Here is an 18,094-nt window from a genome sequence, read left to right on the forward strand (position 1 = left end):
GCAGAGTTGAATGATGTCACTAAATCTTGAGAAGTACAATGGTAAAATGGAAAACAGGCATATAAATACAAGCATGCAAATATATACTTAAGCTACTGTACTGTGGTGGCAATAAAAATTAAGCTACTGTTTTCCCCACTTCCCACACATGAAAGACAACTAATTGTCAGAATGTGTCATCTGAAGATTATTTTACGTGACAAAATGCCATCCAACGGAGTTTAACAGTTGTTAGAGGTAGTGTTCTGCTATTCCTCCTAATCCCATTATCCTGATATAATTTGGGATTTTTAATTATTCTAGAGAACATATTTCTGGGAAAAGGAGGAAGTTTGAAGATGAAAATAGTGCAGGGGGTGTAATAATGTCATGAAGGATGTTGGCCCTGTATTGTAAAGTGCGGGACAATGGAGTCTTCATTCTCATGTTATGCAGTGGTGTTGTGGTCTTCTTGTACTTTCTGTAAATAAATAATCATAGTGGTTTTAATGAATTCTGAAATTAAGGTTTAGAAACCTGTCAAACTGCAGTCAGACCAAGTGAAACGTTCTGTGTGGATAGTAATAAAGAAATAAAAATGTCCAGTGTTTGCAAAGATTACTCCAAACTGTTAGGTTAGGGAGGCATTAAAAGAAAAAACAAGTGGGATATAATTATGTTAATTGTATAAGGCAACCAAAGCAGCAGAAACTATTCAGATATTTATCTGTCCCAGAATTGCAGACGAATGAGTAGATAACTCTCATAATGCAAATCACTGGGGCCAAGCGCATAAACATTAAATATTAATGTTATAGCTAAATAATAACTAATATAAGCAGAAGGACAAGGTAAAACTAAAATGCTTCAAGTTTTCTGTGGTTAATTATTTTAGGCAATGCAGATACCTCCAGAAATGGGGAGTTCAAGAGTTTTTAGCTAAATGAATACTGTAGCACAGCAAGTATTGAGTTCTGATGAACTGTATTGTGTTGGGTTTGAACTTGGATTTGGGTTCCATGGGGTTTTTTTCAGGGAATGGGAAAGATGGAATAACATACTAAATTGAGCTATTACATGAAACTTCTGCGAGACTTTTGCTGTGTACCTGTATTTCTGTGTATCCAGTTGCATTTTCCATGTGGAGCTGTGCCAAACATCAGCTCATTGAGGTATGTAGATCAAAAAAAAAACAAAAGAACGCATGTAGAAGCACCCATATGCCACTTACCTTTGCTTTTATGTTACAAAGATTTGAAACTCTTAGAGAACTTATAAAAAGTTCACATCCATGTAGGCTTACTAAGAAGTCAAATAGCATCTCTGCAACTGAGAAACATCACTACTGATGTGTGTGCACACATTGAGTTGCCGTGTATTTTCCAGAGTGCCTCATCTGAAATGTATAAATGGATTGTGTAGCACATGAGTACCAGGGTTGGTGCTACAGGAGCAAGTGATTTCTGCCTGTGCTGGTTCCTGTGTTTGTAAGAGGGGGTAGCTGCTCTCAGAAAGCCGTGCAACCGGTTTGTGACTGCACTGCACATCCGACGTGCACTCATGTGAAGCATGTGTTACACTACACAGTATTAATTCTAGAAAATAGGAATTTGAGGGCAAACAGCAGCCAAAGAAGCAAAATTTCTCAGATTAAAGCTAAATGAAATTGGTCTAAATGGTAAAACTGGGGGAAATCCAGGTGTTTAATAACCTCATGCATGCAATTCAGAGAGCCAGATGCTGCTGATGTGAACAAGTCAAAAGAAATGGGACTGGAAGAATAAAATCTGGAAAATGTTGCAGTAAGCAGTAAGATCTGAAAGATGTGACCAGACATAAACCAGTCAGCTTTTTAACTCCTCCTCCCTAGAATACCTGGAAGGCTGTAGTGCTACTTAAATGCCTTCAAAGAAAGCGTGTCAGCTATATTTGAAGTAGTGCTAACTCAGAAGCTTTACAGCACTGCACAGAAGAAACATGAGCAACAGTGGTCTGGCAGTTCAGTGCTTGCTGGCACTGCCTTCTTGTTCCCAGGTGCCTGCCGCAGCATGGAGGAGGAGGAAGGCTGGTGCCCAGAATCTCTGCCCCTACCCTGCCTCTGCACAAGAGCTGTCAGGATGCACTCTATGGGGCAGACGTGCTGGTTGTCACAGCAGCCAAAACCAAAAGCTGCATGCTTCAAGGGGTCTGGGAGGGAGTTGTGTGGGGGCCTTTCTGTGAGGCCTTTGCAAGCCCTGGGCTCATCTTTAGGAGTTCAACCTTTTGCACCGTGGCTGCAGTGAAGATTGTGGCAGGTGTCACATAATTCATTTTGAGTAATGCTGTCATTAAGAAAAATGAACTGATGTGTGCTGAATTGCACTAGCTAGGAAGCATCAGCAAAAGCTATGGAAAGCATAGCTGATCTTCTAACCACAAACTGTAAATGACTGGAGCATGAACTAAATGTCAGGACCTCGAGGCTGTATTTAGAACATGAACACAGTTTTATAAATGAATCCCCTGCTTTTTGCATCCATGCTCTTGACTAATACTCTTCTCTTAGCAGAAGAAATGAATGTTAAATGGAAAGCAGAATAGTGTCTAATACTGAGTGGTCTCTATGAGATGCAACTCCAATTTCAAATCTACGGAGAAGATCTAAATGAAGAATACTTACAAGGTACTGGATATGCCCTTCATTTCTCAGACTTAAGCAAAATTTTATTACCTCGCTGTACAGTCTGTAATTCAAAAGCTACAATGAAATTGATATGGGGCTACCACAGCCTCTCTATGGAGCTTTTTGGGACATCCCATGTTGCAAGTGCCTGGGCAACCATGCTGTTACAGGAACAATATGATATGGAGAAAAACTGCCGTGGAAGAACTGCAGCCCCGTGTATGGGACTGTTGGGCCCTTCAGAACATGTGGCTCCAGAGCTGGTCAGTCAGCATCTCCCACTAGTGCATTCAGTTGGCGAGCTTACAGAGATTTGGAGCAGACCAGCCAGCACTGTTACTGTGCTAGCAAAGGTGGAGCCTTGCTTTAGGATAGGAGGGGAGCAGTGTAGGAGCACCCTGTGCTGTGATCCAGCCCAGAGGCATATGAAAGAGGATGTGGCAGTCCAGGTCCAGGTCCACACAAGGGCAGGATGTGGCTGAGGTGCAGCTGTTCTATGTTAAAACTGAGCTCTTCCTTAGAAGCCTTGCAGTGAGGCAGGAGGGAAGTGGGGTAGTCCTCTGGGCTTAAGTCTGCTTTTAGCTGGGATTAATAACTGGGGCTGGTCTCAGGTGATCGTGGGTGGTTGAGATGGCTCTGAGTCAAAAGCCTGTTCTACGCTTGGTTTGCTTAATACGTCAAGCTTAGCAATGTCAAGTGGCTTGACATTGAATAGAAATGTACTGTTATTTTGGTGTGCATTTTCCATTACTAACCTCAGTCACCAGAATGAAGGCCTACTAAGGCAGGCCTATCAGATGCTGTGTAGAAAAACACTCCTGGCATTCAACTGGGCTTTGTCATCTAAGATTGCCAGCAAGCCTCTCACAAAGAAAAGGTTTGGGGCAGCAACAAAAGCTTTAGGCCCTGAAGAAGTAAGAATGTCTATGAAACTGAGTTGGTTTTAAACTTCAGATACAACTAAGATCCAGTTTTAAGGATTTTAAGTTTATAATGAAAGCCTAATGGTCTTTCCCTTAAGCAAAAAGTTTGAAACTCCCCAAAACACCTGTTTATTCAAATTATCATCTTTACCTTGCTTTCTTTTGTCTGTAGTATCAGATCTTCAGATTGGTGGCTGAACAGAGGGAGATGTCAAACATACCCTGCTTGCATTACAAATGATGGAATGGAAAACAAAATTTCCTATCAATCTTGGATCTCAAACCAGCGCATCTGTGGAGGTAAATCTGATGTTATAGACAAGAGATCTCAAAGAATTTGTTTCTTTGTAATAATAAGCAATAATAAAAACAAAATTATGCCAGATAACTTCTAAAGATACACCTGCCAACTTGTAAAAGATTCACAGAAGAACTGGAAATGTGAGAAGAACCAAAAAATGGATTAAATATGCCAGGAGAGAAAAAGATATTATTGTACAGTTATAGCAGAATTGATGCAAATCAGACCATCTAAACAAGGACAGCAAGAAAATCCTGTTCAAGATCAAATTGCGTGGTCAGTACATATTTTAGGCACATCTGATCAATTTTAGCTGGGTGGTGTGTGATTGATTGATCCTGCATGGTGGGAGAAAATTAACAGCGTATTTCATTCCCTCTGTAATACAGCTGCTATCATATTACTGTTTTCTTAGAAAGAAAGAAAAAAAGTCCTGCAAAAGTAGTTACTATTCCTGTTGGTTTGCTTCTATAATCTTACCTACAGTTCTACTGAACCTAGACAGCTCATTTCAACTTTAGTCTTTATATATATATATAACAATTATTACAGAGCTTTTGTAAAACTTTAATAAGAAATTAAATATTAACAAACCAGAGATTTATGTTAGTTAAACATAACTGAGTATATGTCTCAAGTGTACTGCAAGTCATTTAAAATTGCAGTGACTTCCCCCCACCAAGAGCTCTAGTTAGCAATCATCTAGTGTATTATTGAGTTTATCTAAGCTGAACAATGAAAAAACGAAAGCTAAAAAATTACACCAAGAGGAGTTGAAAAGAACTGCTAAATGTGGATGCTAGTTGTGTTGCCTGAGCTACAGCTGACTGAGCTGTAATCAGATCCATGGGCTTTTCTACCTTGGTCATTAAAACCTCTCAGACAGGTCACTGTTAAAAGTGGCTTCTCCTCAGAAATACTGATCTATCAATTAAAAACTTAAACTAAACATCTAACCCCTCTAGTCCATGCACAGCAGCTTCTATGTGGGCAGAGTGAAGCTTACAAACATACGCATGCAGGATCTTGTCTGTTACCTCTGGAAATACCTCGCATTCCACTCATCTACGACATTAGCCTAGTCTCAGTTCTCAGTGCTAGATGGCTGGTGCAGTTGGGTTAGTCAATGGCACCTAGTAGTTTCAGTAGATGCTGGAGAATGGGGAGACCCATAAGGTAGATAGATATACTGGTTTTGTTTCTTTATGTCATGATTTGTCTTAATGCTCCTTTCTTTTCTAAAAATGATGACTATACCATTGTCATTCTTTCTTATGATGGCTACCATGCCCACATTCTTAGTCAGATCTTTTCTAGTAGTTGTAATTAAATAGTACATTCCCCTCCAGCTGTTTTCTCCATCTTCTTCTAAGTGCTACAAGGCATTTCCAGAATTTTCTGGGTAGTCTGTGCCCTTCTGTATCACTTTCTTATCAAAATGATAATTGAAATTTCCCATTATTATGAAGTTCTCATGCTTTTGATAAGTCATTTAGTCACCCAGAGAAAGACTGATCTCTATTATCTTCTTAATTTACAGCCTACAATAGTCCCCTCCATTACATCAATATTGTTTTTACTGAGAAATGTTTAGTCACTCTAGCATCTGGTAGCCCTTCTGGACTAAGAATAAACATGCGCATCCTTGAAATAACCTTTTGGTCTTAGCTATCTTTCCTGAACAGACCATATTTGTCTGTATGAACTATCCAACCAAACCCCTATCATGCCAATTAAGACATTATTTTGAGTATGATTTAAGACATGTAGCCATTCCTGTTTCCTATCTTCTTGCACCTGTGTAAAAAAATATTTCTAGTGTGTATGTGTGTATATATATATGATAGTATATAATGTTCAGTATACATGTTCAGTATATAATGAACAATAGCATATAATGAATGTATATTTGTATATGATGAACTAAAATGCTTCTGCTTATCTCTCTCAATACTGCATTAAGAAAATAAAACTGCCCAAGGCTGGAGGCAGCACAACTTCCATGTGCTCTGGCCCCATTGCTGGGCTTCCCTTGTGAGCAAAAGGCTCCTTTGTATCTCCTGCCTGAGCCTCTGGTGTCCCACCTATCAATCACCTTTATTTCTCATCCTCTTCCTCTGTAATGCTGTGAAAAGCCTGCCTCCTTGATGATATCTTCATAGATAGCAGGGGGCTGTGTCATGGGGCATTGATGTTTCAGTTACCTATTCAGGTCAACTAATGTAGTTCAGCTGTGTTCTAAGTTTATGGTTAAATATAGGCTCAAAGGAAAAAATCTAGAAATGTTTAGATGCTTCAGTTCTGAAAGAATAATTAAACCAAGTTGGGAACACTGGTAAATGTTCACTTGTGTATACTTCCATGCAAAAGGATTATGCTATGAGTAGGACAGGTGCTTTTTTGAAGCCCAAATCACTGTGATTAGCAAGCTTTGAATCTGGAATAGGTACACAGCTGTGACCATAGCTGGAGTCAGTATTTTAGCATACTCTCTCCTGACTGATAATGACTTTTAGCTTCAAATATGGCCTGTCTGTGTGGCCTGGGACCCTGTGCAAGCTCAAACCCAGCTCACTGACAAATCTTGAGATGGATGCTGTCTCCTGAGTAAAGTTTTGGACAAGCATGAAACCACAATAAGAGAAAAAGCTTGTGCGTGCTTGAATACGCATTGACAAACCTATGTCTGCTACGGGTCTGCCGAAAGGAGAGTTTGAGGGGGAGAGCAAGAAAGTGGAACCTGTGTTTCCTCCTATGAATTTTGGAAAGATTCCCAGGAATTGTAGGGTAGTCTAAAAAATCCTTGAAAAGTGGACATGTAGACCTTAAACAATGAGGTTGCAATGAATAAAAAGTCCTCTCCAGGATGAGTCTATCTCTTTGAAGGTGTTTCTCCATTCTACACCTCTAAGAGGCAACACAGACAAAGGGCTGAGGGATAGAGAGGAAGGTGTATCTATACACTCTTCAGTGTCTGAAAGTTTTCAAAAGCAAAGCTGCAAATGATTCTCTTTAAACCTTGGTTTATCTTTTGCAGGCTCATCAAGCTGGTGTAAAAGAGATACACACACAGACATGGTTCTTCCTCTCTCATGCAGCATTCAGTGAGTGTGGAAGAGACCCAGGAGACCTAGTCCTGGGACACGCAAAATAAATTTGGTAATGTAGGAAGTCTGACAAGGTATGAAAAGTACCAGACTTCTGTGAAATAGAAGTGGAGCAACACTGCTACAAACCCTAAGAGGCTGAGAAAAGTGGTTGTTCAGGTAACTTGGCACACGTTGTTCCTGGTATCAGGGCTAGAAAGATCTGAAGCATGTATCTTCCCAGCCCCCAAAACCGGCAATGTGTCCTTGCCATCATCAACTCAGGGAACACACCAGCCTCTTACTTACATTACTGAAAGACTTCAAGACCAAGACATTTGAGCAGGACAGGACAGTTCTGCAGCTGCTTAGCTAGAAGATGAGAGCATAGTGTTCAAGGTGAGGTTGGATGGGGCTTTGAGCAGCCTGGCCTGGTGGAAGGTGTCCAGGCACATGGCAAGGGGGTTAGAACTAGATGAGCTTCAAGGTCCCTTCCAACCCAAACTATTCTGTGATTCTATGACAGTGAACACTCACTCTGCCCAGTCTCCACTGAATAAAACTGACACTGCTTCTTTTAATTTAAAAAGAAAAGGATTGTTAGATACCCGGTTATTGGAATAACAGTAGTGTCTTAGGAAAACAAATAAAGTGATGCAATAATTTCACTAAGCAGTATTTCAATCAAAGAGGAGTATGAAAAGGCAACCTGAAGAATTAATCCAAAGGTAACAACTGTGCTATTAGCAACTTAGGAATACATCTAAAGTAGAAAAGACCAGCACACCGTAAGAGGACACAAGAAGATGTCCGAGTGTCTGTAGAACAAATTACTTTAAGCACACCCAATGCTCTTGCTCTGCAGTGATAGGGAAAAAAGCAGGAAGTAAGATACAGGAGTAATTGTGTTAATAATTCACCTGCTAAGCACATTTGCAAGTGGGAGAGGAAATACTTTGGCTGTAAGTGCTGTATTGTGGTAAAGTTTCTAGAAAGACAATATTGCATAAAATGATTCTGCAATTACAAGGGAATTAGAAAAGGGTGTTCAAAAATAATCAGTAAACTCAGTAAGAAAGGGGTGGAATTTCAACTGGTGAAATATTCTTTCTGAACAGCTTTGCACAATGAATCTCATTTCAAGAACATATCTGGATGTTCTTCAGTTGACAGAGAAGGAAAAATTTTGTAACAGTGTATATGAAATATTGAAGTTCTTCCTAAAATGCTACAAATATATAATATACTTGTAATAAGTGTAATGGCTCAACCTTAAAATGAAAAGACTTAGTAAAAAACATTGATTAAAAGTTACTGCAGCAAACCAAAGTCACTACAATCACACTTAAATTTTTTTTTATTACTTTTAAAGACAACCAGCAGTATTGACAGGCACACAGACACAAACACAAACAAAATACAGCGAGAGCTTTCTTCCTCCGTACATTATTCAATAAAGTAGCACTGCAACAAACATTGATTTCATGCAAAAATGTGGAGAGGATTTTAAACTCTGCATATGGCACTAATTTCAGCTTTTGTACAGCCCCATTTGCAACAAATTCCTGCCAAACCCAGAGAGTCACGTTTTCTTCTGGGATATTTGGCCCAAAGGTAATTGTTTGACCCCATGGGGTTTGCAATTCCTGTTCTCCCCCTCTCCTTCTTAACAGCCTCCTCTACCTTTCGAACAAGTTCTTTAAAGTCATCTGCCACAGGTGCATACTCATCATTGTCATTCAAATTATACAAGTCATTAATCATCTCCCATCCAAGAGATTGGCTGCTTCTCTGTGGCTGCTCCACTTCAGGACCGGAAACTGATCGCAGCTTCAAGTTTCCCAGTAGTTTGTTACTTGCTGTTCGCACAGAATCTGTTTAAAGAGAAGATTTTTTTCAAGTTCAGACTGTAGGAGTACCAAAAGGAGCATGTAGCCCTAAAACAGCAATAAACCCCCTTCCATTAATAATAAGCAAAGTATCTAGGAGACCTGTCAGGATTGCAGTCTCCACTCCATCATTTACTTACAGCTTACTTTTATGGGAATCTTATGTTTTAAAGACTATGCTGCCTGTTAGACACAGAGAGTGCACAGCTAGAGCCATGCATGAGGTACAATTATCTTTTCAACTGCAGTGTTACTGACTAGAAGTCTCAATACTTCTATAGAAACTAAATTTTTTGGTAAAAACATGTTCCCAGGAACCACACAGTACTGTCATGTGGCCCGTGAATTAGATCAGGCCACTCCTGTACCATGCATAACTGCACAAACTAGCATCATATGAAGAACAAATGTAGGGAGGACTAAATATTGGATGAAGTATGTAAACTGTTTCTTATAGATTGTGTTTTTCCATAGCTATTTTCAGCCTACGCTTTCCACTCATTCCTTTATCCAGGGCAGAGGCTTGCAGAATCTACTCTGAAACACACTTTGTCTCACTGACTGAGGTGTTCTCAAAAATCCAGCTCTACCTCCTTTCACTTCATACTGTTTCTCTTGGCTTTACTTCTGCAAGGCAAGTGGCACTGCTTACTTCAGTTAATACAAAGAAAAGCAGCTCTTTAAGTAAAAAAGAAAATCCAAAATATTTGTCTTGTGGTCTTAATGCTGTTGGTATGTTTTTTGTTTCAGAAAGCTGGAAGAATATGAGAACACCCAGAGAATGTTATATTTACATTAATGCTACTAATTAATATGTGGAAGCTAACTTTCAGATAGAACAGCTGCCTGAATATGTACAAGAAAAGTGGCTGTAGCTACTTGACCAGTTAGATGGTAACTGTTATTTAGTAATCTTTTTGGGCAGGGATGACTTAGCATGCAGCACAGTGCAGACTCCTTACTGACTGATGCTCTCAGAAGCTACTGTTAATAAAAACAAAGTTTGCTGGGAAAGAGCACAACCCCAGTAGAGGCTGCATAGATGTAACTTGTAATTACAAAGGTAAATTTGATCTTCTACTTCATTGGAAAAAAGGAAAAAAAACCCAAACAAACAAAGAGAAACCCAAGTAAAACATTCCCAAGACATCCAAAATGCTGGCTGCATTAACTGCCTGAGGTCCAATGTTATTTTATTAACACTATGCTCAAGCAAGAAAAAAGAAGCTCTTCTGTGGAACATTTTAGCCGTAATTCCAATTTTCTTAAAAACGGTATAGTCACTATTTAAAAATATCAGTATCAATGAGGTTCAAAATTACCCTGTTACACTGCTGTAATTTCAGAACACGAAACCCCATCAGCTTACATGATATTATATCTTAAATATATATTTCTTAATATATTTGACTTGGAAAATGAGACCGCAAAGTTACCTGAGGCACATTTTACCCATTATCTGTTCCACCACAGATTCCTAAAGCAGTTCTTGCCGTTTAAACTGAAGCACTAGAGTCCCATCCGCCCTCCAACGTGCAAACTCTTCTGTACAAAGCAGCACAAACGACCGATAAAAGCACAGGATGACCCCATGTCCAGCAGCGCCCCTCGCACACCCCGGGAAGGCGAGGAGCACAGCTTACAGCTCCTACCAGGGAGAGGAGACTGAGCCAGGTCTCCCCGGACCGAAGAGTTACGAGCTTCGGCAAGGGAGCGAAGCCACAGCGAGAGGCACTCCCTATGGCTTCCTGGGGCACATCACACTTACCTGCATGCCCAAGAAGTGCTATTTATCGTGTGCGTTTGGCTTTTTTAAGTAAAGAGCGCCCAGGGAGACTGCCGCCGGCAGGGGTGCTCATCCCCGTGCACAGCAATGTCCCTGAACAGACCCAAACTTCGCGAGTTAGCCCGACTAATACCGACCCAGGGAGTGCCCCGTCTCCTCCTCTAGATCTGAGGGCTCCTTTCCTAAGTCACGGGAACCGCTGAACAGCGCTAGGAGCGAGAGCGCTGAGGACACTCCGACCGCGGCTGGGGCGGGAGGAGCGCGGAGCGCCGCGAAGCGATAGCCCTTGTCCGCTCCGTCCCATTGTCCCGTGTCTCCTCACAGAGCCTCCCCCGACAGAGGAGCCCCGAGAGCTACCTCCATCCAAGGGGCTGCCACGCCGCCGTCCGCCCATTGGTAGCGGCCGCTAACCTCGCCCCTACCGCTCCTCAGACACTCACCGGCCGCGGGCGTCGGCTCCATGGCCAGCGCGGAGAGGCGCTTCCAGCGGGACCCGCCGCAGGTGAAGATGACGGCGCGGATGAACTCCCTCCCGCACAGCTTCATCCCGTACCCATCGCCCTCGCCCACGGGGGGCACGGCGGGCGCCGCGCCCCGAGCGCGGTGCGGACCCGGTGCCGCGGCGCACAGCAGCGCTGCCACCGCGCACAGCAGCTGCAGCCTGGTCCGCATGGCTCCGCTTCCTGCCCTGCCTGCACGCTCGCCCCGCGCCAGCTGCCCGCGGCCTCGCGCCTACCGGCTGCCTTCCCCGCGTGCCGAGCGCGCTGCCACTGCCCGCCCGCCTCCCGCCTTTTATAGGCTGAGGGAGGCGCTGAGTCACCGCCCGGCCCCGCCCCTCTCCCCGCTCCCGCCGGGCGGGACTTGCGCTCGGAAGCGGCCGGCGGGCGGCCCCCGGCAGCTCCCGTGGCATCGCCGACCCGGTGCGTGCTGCTGCGGCGGAGGGAGCCTCACCCGCAGCCTCCCGGCTCGGAGCGGGACGTGCTCCATTCCCGGAGCTCCGGCTCCGTCCCCGGTTTACCCGTCTGTGGTCAAGTACCAGTTGCCGGTACCCTCCCCAGTGGCCCTTAAAATGGGAAAAACTGGTGCTCATCAGTGTTTCCCTATGCAGAACTTGCCTAACTACTCCTACATCCAGCTTCCTTGAAGCAAAAATACAGGGCAAGTAAAGTAAAATAAACTCTCTTCCACTGTTTAAGCTGTGGACGGCTGAGGTGGGACTTAAAAGTCTGAATTCCTCTTAGGCTCGTCACTACCAAGACCCATGCTCAGTGGCACACGTGCTGGGATGTGGAGCTCTGCGCCCGTGTTTCATCAGCAGCCCCCAGCAGGCGCTCACCGACAAGGGTGGCATTCGTCAGTCTCACCAGAGACTCCCAAAGAATACTTCGGCTCTGTTTCGGTTTGGGTTTGTTTGGGTTTTTTTTTTTCAGCACAAGACAAGAACTGGCTGCTCTCCTCTCAGACAGTGAAAACCAGGGAAGTTCATCTACCCAAAAATACAATGAAGCTCATGTCTGTACATCCTTCTGCATGAGGGCTGTGCTTTCCATCTGAGTACTGTCAGTGTCTGCCCTCAAAACCCAGTCTAGAGGGAGAGCACAGACCAGAGTCCACAGCCTAGGGTACAAAGGTGAGTGATTTGCCTAAGTGGGCAGAGAAAGTGTACTCTGGTTACTTTCTTAAGGAGGACTTACGTGTTTTACACTGAGCTGGATCTAGAAGCAAGCCATGGAGGGCTAAAATAGTGAGCAACTTGCAAAGCTGTTTACGCTTGGGCTTTCTTCTTGGTCCAGTCTTACATGTTTCAGGCATTGGTACCACTTCAACAGTAGACAGTGACAGTAACCATCACCCAGGCTGTTAGTAGTCCTCGGAAGTGCATGCTGCTAATCTGCAATTCCTGAGGAACAAAACCTCGATCTGCTTCTCCCTCAGCTGAGGTCTTAACTGGTGCTCTGTTACAGACACACTGTTCGGGGTTAACCACAACTTGCATTTTTAACAAGAGCAGCTGCTTGAACTTGGTGTCATGGGGTTTTTCTGAAAACACCCATCACATCAGGTGAACCTACTCATGCACTGCAACTCCTCTTCCAGGCAAGAGAATTGTTTCCAGTGGTGGGAGGGCTCTAGTCATGTGGGAGGGCTCTAATCATGTGTGAGAGCACTACCGGGACTTTCAGGGCAAAGGAAGTGACTCGCCTGGTGAGTCATTTAGGTTGTAAATGTAATTTATTTCATACCCTCCTTTGATGCCCTCCATTGATGCCCATGCCCAATATTGGATCCACTCTTTAAAAGCAGTAAAATGTTGGATATGTCCTTCTCAGGGTTTTACCAGAGATTTTCAAGAGAGGTCCTCAGCAAGCTGATTTGTTAGTCTAGCCGGGAAACTCTTTGACTATCCTCATGCTTTAGCTTCAGTTTTAACCGGACCACCAGTTACTGTGGCACCACATCTAACTCTCCCTAAGCAAAAGCAGGCATTATGATGGCCCCCTTTAGGGTTTTTTTGTAAGATCCTGATTTTTGCAGCTGTCTGAAGCACATAACTTCTGACTACAGCTGCTAAATACAAACCATCAAGACACTGGAAAACAAATAGTTCAAACTGTTTTTACTGGCCTCCCCTGCTTTTGCATCAGGGCTAGTGAATGTGCAAAGCAAGACTTTCTGTGCTTCCCATCGTGCTTGTTGGTAGGTGATAGAGCACAAGCTGTCAAAGGGGCCTCAGAAGGAATCCCTTCTCAAGACATTCCTAATTCCTCAGGGAAGCCCACAGTGCAGCACTCTTCATCACTCTTCTTGCTGAAAAGCATCAGCTATGAGTGCTCCATTGCTAGGATTTAAGACTGCAGCAACAGGCAGTGAGTTAATGAGTTTTATTAACGATCATATCTGAATGAGCTGGCAGTAGTTTGACATTGCTTATGTTACTATGCCTAGTGTGGTTTCACTAGTAGGGTGTATTGCTCGGTATTTTTTCTTCAGCTGTATTTTATTAACACTGCCTTTGCATCTAGGGCTTTCAACTACATCTGCTGTGATTTGTCATAAAGAAACTATGTTGGTCATATAACTTTAAATCATACAAGGTGTTATACAGAAAAGCCTAAGTGTCAATCTCTCAGTAATTTGTGGTGAATTTAAATCAAGCCACAGGCTAGGTTTGTTTATCTGTTCCTCATAGCTAGAAAAACTACTTCTATGAAAAAAAAATGCATGCAGAAGAAAATAATTTAAATACTTTTAAATTATACTTCTAAATAATTTACTTACTTTTAAATAATTTAAAGTAACTGTACACCTTTGTATTATAAAAACCAGACAACAGCAGAACACAGAAATGAAATTCCATTCATCACCTGTAGGATCTTCCAGTATGGTGTGGTGTTTCTCAGGGGTCAGTGTTGGGACCAATCCTGTTCAGCATCTTTGTTGGCCACATGGACAGTGGGATTGATGCACCGTCAGCAAGTTTGCTGATGACACCAAGCTGTGTGGTGTGGTCGACACACTGGAGGGAAGGAATGTCATCCAGAGGGACTTGGATAGGCTGGAGAGGTGGGACAGTGCAAACCTCATGAAGTTCAACAAGGCCAAGTGCAAGGTCCTGCACTAGGGTCAGGGCAATCCCAGGCACAACTATGGGCTGGGCAGAGACTGGATTGAGAGCAGCCCTGAGGAGAAGGATTTGGTGGTGTTGGTTGATGGGAAGCTCAATGTGACCCAGCAGTGTGCGCTCAAAGCCCAGGAACCAACTGTAACTGTGTGCTGGGCTGTATCAAAAGGAACATGACCAACAGGTTGAGGGAGGTGATCCTGTCCCTCTGCTCTGCTCTTGTGAGACCCCACCTTGCAGTGCTGCATCCAGCTCTGTGGCCCCCAACACAAGAGGGACATGGACCTGCTTGAATGAGTCCAGAGGAGGCCACAAAGGTAATCCAAGGGCTGGAGCACCTCTGCTATGGAGACAGGCTGAGAGAGCTAGGCTTGTTCAGCCTGGAGAAGGCTCTTGGGAGACCCTGGAGCAGCTTCCAGTGCCTAGAGGGGCCTATGAGAAATGTGGAGAGGGTCTTTTTACAAGGGCCTGTAGTGACAGGACAAGGGGAATGGCTTTAAACTGAAAGATGGGAGATTTAGATTAGATATGAGGAAGAAATTCTTCATTATGAAGATGCTGAGGCACTGGCACAGGTTACCCAGAGAAGCTGTGGCTGCCCCATCCCTGGAAGTGTTTGAGACCAGGTTGGATGGGGCTTTGAGCAACCTGGTCTAGTGGAAAGTGTTCCTGCCCATGGCAGGAAGGTTGGAACTAGGTGATCACTAAGGTCCTTTCCAACCCAAACCATTCTGTGATTCTCTGGGTACATCCATAGTACTGTCTCAAGGCAAATATTTCGAAGTTTTTAGTTTCCTAAAGTAAGGCAAGAATGACTTAAAGATGATTCTCTCCCTTGCACTTAATTTTGTATCTGTTGGCCAATAGTAGTGAAAGTTTATAGAAGGTACAAGATGTTTCATAAAAACAGGTGGCTAAACAGATACCCTTTAACAGCAACTTGATAGCCTTGAATTCCTTCAGTGAAAGGCTTACTCACATGTTAAATGTCAGACAATCTACACGGAAGATCAGAGGTAGAACAGAAACGAACAGACTTAATTTGTCTTCTTTTTTCTCAAAGACTTCATTTCAAATTCATGCAAGTCAGTGCTGCAAGAACAATTTAGTTTTTAAAGGCTTCCCAAACATGAATTTAAAATATTTCTTAAGTTTGTATTGTACCAGACAGGATTCTGCAATAAATGTGAAATGCCACTGTATGTATGCAATTGGTAACTAACTACCAATGTTATCCAACTATCTGCTTTATATGACAATGGGTTTTAGGAAGCAATTCAACTTCAGAAAGTTTATAGGTAAAAAACGAAGAAATCCTAGAATTTTTACATAATGAATTCCAAGACTGGTTAATCAATTAAATAATAATGCAGAAATTATTTTGTTGGAACTACATGATCCTAAGGTCCTTTGCAATCATACCCATTCTTTAATTCTGTAATGTTCAGTCCAGATAAGTGCTTTCCTCTTCTACTTTTAAAAGCTGTGATACGCAGTCATTAAGTAAGTTCGAAACATTTAAGCAGGGTCTGTTAATATCCACCTTTCCCTATTGTAAGGAAGGGTTCACAAAAGTTATATAATTCAGTCAAGGAATGAGGAAGGGCCCAAACTGGATCCCTGTCCCCTCCCCCCCCAAAAAAAAAGAGACCTTTCTTGTTTCTCTACAACACTCATGTATCCTATCAAAACCAACTAACAAGAGAGGTGTGGGATGGGCAGTTGTGGTTCACAAGTAGCATGCACTTTCTTGGATTCAGTAAGACATATCCATAATGAGAACACAGATAGATTAATTCCAACATCTTCATCATGACTTCTCACTTTCCTGGAAGAGTCCTGCTCTGGCTGACACTGATTCAGGATACATGGTTATCAGATACTACGACCAGAAAACGCAACAGGATTATGATGGCAAGAGTAGTGCCCTCAGGTCAGAACAAGTTTCCCCTGCAGTTATTCTCCATCTCTTCCCCCATGATTCATAAAAACAAAGACAGTTGCTGTGATATATTCAAGTAAGTCTTAGAGATGCAGCCAGTTAGGCTTCAATGACAGGAGGGAGAAGGATGTTTTAGGTGTTTTATTTATTTCTATTAGTACAATGGCTATGATTGTTACAGGCAACTTGTGTTGTAAACATTGATTTCCCTGAAATAGACTCTGTTATAGGTAAGCTTTCCTGCTTTCTTTCCCTGTTCTCTAAAGGAAATCATAGAGTTCAACCATGCTGTAGCTTGATTATCAGATGTGGCCAAGCTTGGCACATGCAAGCATTTCAATACACTGGCAGTAAAATAAATACTGCATAACAAAGAACAAGCATCTTCAAAACAAAAGTATGTATCTATCAAGGAAAACGCAGAGCTAACAGTAAAAAATAAAGACAGTAAAGGCGACTAACTGTTAACTTCCTGATGATCTTTGGTTTATTCTATGTAGCCTGTTCAAATCAACTTCTGGGCTTGACAATTAGATTGTCCTACTTAGAATCTGTTGCTTTTCACTAAATTTGGTAACTTTCATTGATACTGACTGTGTAACACTGAAATAAACTTGCTCCATTTCTGTCACTTTTTAGTGTGGAGTCTTGCAATGGATTAACATTATTGATTGATTTTTAACCTTTGGGAGAAGAAAGTTTCAAATTCAGCTAGGATGGAGTAATAAACAGCTATCCTATTATCTCCTAAAACTGCTATCTGGGTCATATTTGGCTTAGCCTGCTTGCTTCCTTTAACACCACTTTTTGATTCAACACCATAGCCAGCAATCAATCACAAACACTCAGATATTAATTCTGAATTCACAGTAGATAGGTTTAGGGTATTTCCTGGGATTGGTGAATAAAACGGCTGTACAGACTACTAAAACTGCTCTCTTGTAAAAATCTCTTTCGTAAGATTAAAAGGAGGGTTAAAGGCACACATGGAGACAAATAGCAAAACAAGCTGGTTTACTCGCTTTTCTTTATTGGAAGAAACAGTATCAATAGATGACAGAGATCAAATGTAAAAGGCTGTCGTAACTTCTTCAAAATTGAAGCAAGGTAGAGTTCAGAACTTTGAGGAGAGGTAGTCAATAATCTGTAATTCAAAGCAAACCAAAGCAGGGATACATATGTCCCAGGAAGAGTACATAAGGTAGTACCAAGTAGTGATGGATTATGTTATAGGACAGGCAGAAAATGTGAGGTAGTCCTGCGCTGCATTTTGTGAGCTAAGGGAACATGAGGAGCACCATAGGCTGATTTGAGACACGCTTCCCAAGACAATTAAAATCACTGCCTTAAATACTGAACAGCCAAAGTGCAGACCAAGGTACTATAACCACACAAGCTATAATAACCCATTTTATCACTCTGCACATTAAAATACATAACATTTGCAATCTGTTACAGATTTTTTGTTGCGTCATTCACATGCAGATGACAGAAACAATTATTGAATGAAGAAGTGAGGGTTCTTTCAGAAATCAGTCATACACAGCTATGGAAACTGTGCTATTAATTTCTTCTATGTTTAGAAGCTTTTGACTCATTATCCATACCTGTCTTTCTGTAACAATATTCTAATTTTAGTCAACTAGTTTTCAAAACCAGAATCAGGTCATTAACTCCATCTGGAATTTCATTTTTAACTCAAGAAATTGTTAATACAGACTTAAGCTTAATTCATTATTGGATGCTTTTTGAGCATTTGTGTTTCATTCCACCATTAGGCTAATGCTAGAAGTTTCCATCTGAAACACAAAGTCAACCGGATTTAAACAAGATTTCCAATACAGAAAAAAATGCATTTTTGCCAAGTGTAACATCAGAACATTCAAATATACTAAAATCATATT

The 18,094-nt window shown here is 42.2% G+C and overlaps 1 protein-coding gene across 1 annotated transcript; it reads right to left on the reverse strand.

Moving 5' to 3' along the window:
* Positions 1-8,457: 8,457 nt before the first annotated feature.
* LOC101869405 (relaxin-3-like) lies at positions 8,458-11,298 on the reverse strand. The gene is made up of 2 exons (XM_034073276.1): positions 11,067-11,298; positions 8,458-8,825 (listed from the first exon to the last, which is right to left on the reverse strand). The coding sequence occupies exons 1-2, from the start codon at positions 11,296-11,298 to the stop codon at positions 8,458-8,460; spliced, it is 600 nt and encodes a 199-aa protein (XP_033929167.1).
* Positions 11,299-18,094: the final 6,796 nt, after the last annotated feature.

This window comes from Melopsittacus undulatus, chromosome Z, assembly GCF_012275295.1.
Source record: "Melopsittacus undulatus isolate bMelUnd1 chromosome Z, bMelUnd1.mat.Z, whole genome shotgun sequence".
Taxonomy (NCBI): Eukaryota; Metazoa; Chordata; class Aves; order Psittaciformes; family Psittaculidae; genus Melopsittacus; species Melopsittacus undulatus.